The 5,570-nt window shown below is 33.6% G+C and overlaps 1 protein-coding gene across 1 annotated transcript in view; it reads left to right on the top strand.

Annotated features, from left to right (window-relative positions):
• Positions 1–5,570, top strand: part of LOC106877139 (dual specificity protein kinase CLK2) — an 84,125-nt gene that overhangs the window by 75,617 nt on the left and 2,938 nt on the right. The window contains exon 14 of the mRNA XM_014925954.2: positions 1,500–1,809. Coding sequence (XP_014781440.2) covers positions 1,500–1,809 — 310 coding nt within the window. The remainder of the gene's footprint in view (positions 1–1,499; positions 1,810–5,570) is intronic.

Raw genomic sequence — 5,570 nt, 5'->3', positions numbered from 1 at the left:
ATCCATCCATCCATCCTGTTCATGATTATTTTGTTGTTGTTTTTTTTAAACCTTTCTTGTAGAAATTTCATTTGAGTCTTTCTTGGGAGAAAGTATCATTTGTGTTTCTGTCAAGGATTATATCAGAGTAACATTTGAGATGCATTGTTCATAATAATAAAAAAAAAGAATGATGAACTTATTCTGTAGATACACTTCTGTTTCATTATGGTAGTTAATGCAAGAAGCAAAGATGTAGAGCCATTATTACTAGTCAATTTATATATACTGACATACATACCATAAAACCATTTAAACCCATTTTTGAAGTGAGCATGTGTGTCCTTTTTGTATGCTTATTAGCAGTGTCTATCTTTAATGTCCCCTTCATTTTTCATGGGAAAATATTGTAAACTATGTGGATATGTTGCTTGGAAAACAAAACCTTGCCTAGACTAATATTTCATTTGCTATGTCCGTCCTTTGAAGTTTTCATATTTGTACCAATGTGATGAAGGTATATAAAAAGTGAAAAAAGAAAACTGATTGTTGTGGTATTAGTTGAGATGAAATGATATTCCAAGTTACTAATATTCAGGTACTAATGTGATTGTGCGCATGAATAGTAAAATATTGATGACTGAAATAATACTATTTGCTTATTTACACCTTCCCTCCTTCCATATTAGTTTAGTACACCTTGAAAACAAATGTAACCAAGTGTATTTAGTAGCTAGCTCTAGGAATCAGTAATTCCAAAACCATGTGTGTAGATATTATTACATCTTGCAGCTTTTCTAAGTGGTTCTAAAAATATCATACCTGGATAACTGTTGCTACGGCCAAGGAAAGCAAACATGCTACCAAAAGTTTTAGTTATGTTAGCTATTTCTCTATTAGATAAAGAATAAATAAATTGGATGGGTGGAAATAATGTTCTTTTTCATCTAGAATATTAAAAATTTACATGTTTATTAGAAATTTATTCTTATTACAGTTAAAGGTAATATTTGAGAAAACTATTATTAGAAAGAGCAGATTTTCACAGAATATTTTTTATTGTGATATGTTTTTTAGAGTTAGCTAACTTCTGCTCAACTTTTATTTTTTTCTTTGTAAAATTAGTATTATTATTATTATTATTTTTTTTTGTAAAATTTTTTTTTTTTATACCTTAGTTCTTGTCAGTCTTGATTTTTGTAGAAAACCATTTTATATTTATTTCTAAATAAAATAGAAATCTTTTAAGATGTATAAATTTGAACATATCATCTCAGTGTTTAAAGAATACTGTCAAAGCTATTTACACCAATTGCTATTTCAGGGAAATTTTATTAACAGCCTGCTTTCATCATTTTGGTAGTGTCACACTAATTTAAAATAGCTTGGATGTTTTTAATGATTGATGTAAACTGACCTATTACAGCTTTGCAGAATGGGCAACATCACCAAGTTTAGATACAATAACCTTTTACCAATCCCCTCTATGTGACGTGTGCCTCCCTCTTTCTTCCTTACAGCACTATTTAAGAGACAAAGGGATCCAACATCTTCAGCTCTTTGATCTCATTGAAAAGATGCTTGAGTATGAGCCTCATTACAGGATAACTCTTGCGGAAACACTTGCTCACCCTTTCTTCAAACCCTTATTAAAAGAGCAACCACATCTAGAGCACAAGCCATCCGTGCCGAAGGAACCAAGGATGCTGGACCGGCGCAAAAGTTACCAGGGCAGTGAGTTATCATCTGAAAACCATGGTGACCGTGACTGTGTGAAAACAAAGAGTGAGGGTCCAGGCAAATCTGATGTCAGCTACAGCTACTTGCCAGGTGATCATCTCCAACATTAATAGTTGCATGGGACTTTAAACTTGAGCATGTTATTCTCCCATTTTCACCCAACCCACCACTTGTATTCACTTCACTTCACATTTCATGGTAATGACAGCAGCTATCTCTTCCACTAGTATCACTATTACCTCTAATTATCTCTACTAACAGTGAAAAATAATCTGTTGGAGGGGTGGGGTGTAGGTTGTCATTTCAAGTTGTTTGTGTTGCTACTATATTTATTGTCTTTCTTTTATTACTGTAACAATTCAGAATACAGATAATAATAATAATAATAATAATATTTACTTCAGTTTTACATTGGATATCTTAACTTTTAATCAAATTCGTGTATCAATAAATGATTAGAACTATTGGCCCCAGGAGATTGCCTGAGGTTTGAGTTTGGAACTATTGGCAGAGTATTTGAGGGTACAGACTTCTTACTGCTTACAGCAGTGAGATGTATCTCTTCATGGTGTCTACATACAGCTCAGTGGCTTGGACTGGCTGGAGTTGAGTGTCATAGACATAATAACAGTTTGTAAATAGATAACTGTCAACAAACTGTGACGCCTTTAACCCCCTCATATTGATCTGATGGTCAGTTGCTTGACCTTTCATTAACGGAGGATCAGCCATTTTGACTCTAACCCAGAAAATCAGGTATCTCTTAATGACAATAAGGTGGATGGAGCAAAGAAAGTTCCTTACTTAGAAGCACTTGGGAACAACCTGAATTTGAAGTTATGACTTAGGAGCTTGTAACAGTGCATTACTTAATTCCACCCAACCATTTTTTTCTTCTTTCATCTTTGCATACATCCACACGCTTTGCTTTCACTCATTTCTACACCAGACTAGATACACATGTAGTTCACCTAATTATCACACACTTAAAGATACTCATTTAGATTTCTCTTTCTTAATATTGAAGTATCTCTATTCGCACAGGTATTCAAATTAATATGGTAAAATGGAGTCAAAACTATTAAACTATTCCATCCATTGTATTACAGTCAGTTGTTGCAAACTGAATTAAAAGCATAATTCCAGTTTAATATTTACATACGCACACACACAGTCGAAAATAATTTTTTTTTATTAATTTGACGAAAGTTATGCTAATCAACCTAAAATGTTCTTATTCTAAACTTAGTCTGTAAAAATATTTTCTTGTACATTATCAACAGTTGGAAGATTGTGATTTTGATTCTTATTACAATTTTGTTGGCAACCAATCCACCTAAAGTCTGTATTGAGCTGTGACATTCAATAATTTTTAAATGAGAAGTCTCAAAATATAAGTTCTAGCAAATGGTTGATGCTCGCAAGAATAGAAATCATAATCTCACTGTTAATGATTTTGTGCTTTCTTTAAAACTTTGGCACCAATAATTCTCTCAGGGTGACCAAGACTATTTTCCACATACCAACTTTATATATAAACTGTGTGATGTTTTCTATAATCAGTTTCAATGTAATTTTACTGTCATTGTTGTCTCTTGTGTTTCGCTTTCATAATTGCCTTGCATTGCTGAAATACAATGAGTTGCTTGAACATTAAGATGGTCAATATGTTGTTGATCATCTGAGTGGTGCATTATGAAGTATACAACTTTCACAAGACTACATCTGTGAAAAGGATAAATTCAAATTCACACATTATTCATTGATTTCCCCACCATGGCTAGGACTTGTTCAAGCATCAAGTCTTGATTGGGTTATTTGCTTGGTGGTGTACAAAAACAAGAATTTTGTTTTGATAGAGAACACAGAACATCTGCTGTCATAAACTAGTAAAAAGTAATGTACAGGTACAGTGAGCAATATGGCTTATTCCTTTTAAATCATTCTCATAGAATAGCCAATTTGAAAGTCAAGTGATTTTCAGATTAACTAATCACTGGTTCACCACATTTTTGAGGGCGTGAGTGACATGGGAGTGCCTTTAACTCACTGCTGAACCATATATCACAAAAGACTTTAACAAGTACTGCTTCTTGGGATTTTGCTGTCACATACATATTGGTGAAAGGTATACACGTGTGTGTATAACGCACAAAACTCTTGGCCATTAAGTCACTCTGTTACTTCTGCCAAATATTAATTTTACACACACATTTACAGCAGTTTCTGTTTAACAAATTCCATTTGCAGTGTTAGCCAGCTCATGGCAATGATAAAAGACATACTTGCCCATGAAGACAGGCAGTGGAGTTGAACCTGGAACTGCATGGTTGCGACGTAAACACCTTATCCACACAACTATTACTGTTGTCTTTATTTATTGGTTGATAGTGGTAGGAATAGTATTTATGCTACAAAAGCAGCTGCCTTAACCTATGGAAACTTTACACATTTACAGAATCATCCTCTTTGAGAAAAAACAAAAAACAAACAGGAAATAACATCTAGAGTAGTTTCCTTATGGAATTTCAAGTGATTTTGGCAATAAAGAGATCTGTTGTATTGTAGAATTAGATATCTTAAGCTATATTGGGGGTGGGTGAGAGTTTGAAATGCTTGACAAATGTCAAGATTTACCTTTAATTTTATTATGAATAGAATCATATAGAAATTGCCATCTTTGTAAAGTGACATATGAAGACTAGGATGTAATCAATATTTTACAAATGAATGATTTAATGATATTGCGGGTGACACGTAAAAGCACCCACTACACTCTCTGAGTGGTTGGCATTAGGAAGGGCATCCAGCTGTAGAAACTCTGCCAAATTAGATTGGAGCCTGGTGTTGCCATCAGGTTTCACCAGTCCTCAATCAAATTGTCCAACCCATGCTAGCATGGAAAGCGGACGTTAAACGATGATGATGATGATGATCATCATCATCATCATAAGAAATAGCTTCAGGATTAGCCAGATGTCATCATTGTTTTAACATTAACTTTTCCATGTTCATATGTGCTGGACAGAATTTGTTAGACCTTTAGCAGTTAAACTGGTCATATCCAGCCCAGATGTTCTACCTGTTTTATAACGAAATCCAGCCTCTTACATCTACTCTACAATGTTATTCTTGACATCTCAAAGCTATGAGATAATACATGATTAATTCAAAACAATGTGAATATGTAAGCAATACATCTCACAGAGTAATCAGAATGCTAAAGGCAGATTTTACTTCGGTTGGATTCCTTTCCTGTCACCAACCTATGCATTTTCATGGATGGTTGGAAAGAAATGACACCAATTACATGATGGTGACACCCATACAGTCTCCATCTACCAAATCCTTTTGCAAGGCTTTGGTTGACCTGGGGCTATAGTAGAAGGCACTTGGCCAAGGCACTATGCATTGGTACTGAACTTGAAACCATGTGGTTGGGAAGCAAACTTGTTGCCACTCAGCCATGATTACATAAATACTTTCTTATCACTTCGAACATCATTTACTGTAATAGTCAACTATGTTGTTTAGGAACATTATTTATTCAATATGCCATATTTCTTATCAGTTTATCTCAGACTAGTTGCTGTGAATACATTAGTACTTTGCAGGTAGCCATTGTAATTTTACTTGCAATTGCAAATTTTCATAGCTAAATATGCATGCCAAATTAGAAGAATTTCTCATTTAAAATATTATGAATAAATATTGTATAATTTTTCTGTTTTGTTTTCCAAGGAAAGCAAGCAAAGTTCTCGACATCGAGATGTTCAGCGATAACTTTCCTTATTTATGTGTATTAGATTATTTGTATTATTTATTTAAGATTTTTTTTTTTTTTTTTTTTT

The sequence above is a fragment of the Octopus bimaculoides genome, chromosome 4 (assembly GCF_001194135.2).
Source record: "Octopus bimaculoides isolate UCB-OBI-ISO-001 chromosome 4, ASM119413v2, whole genome shotgun sequence".
NCBI lineage: Eukaryota > Metazoa > Mollusca > Cephalopoda > Octopoda > Octopodidae > Octopus > Octopus bimaculoides.
Note: the sequence above shows the minus strand (reverse complement) of the source record. Positions and strands in the feature narration are given on the sequence as shown.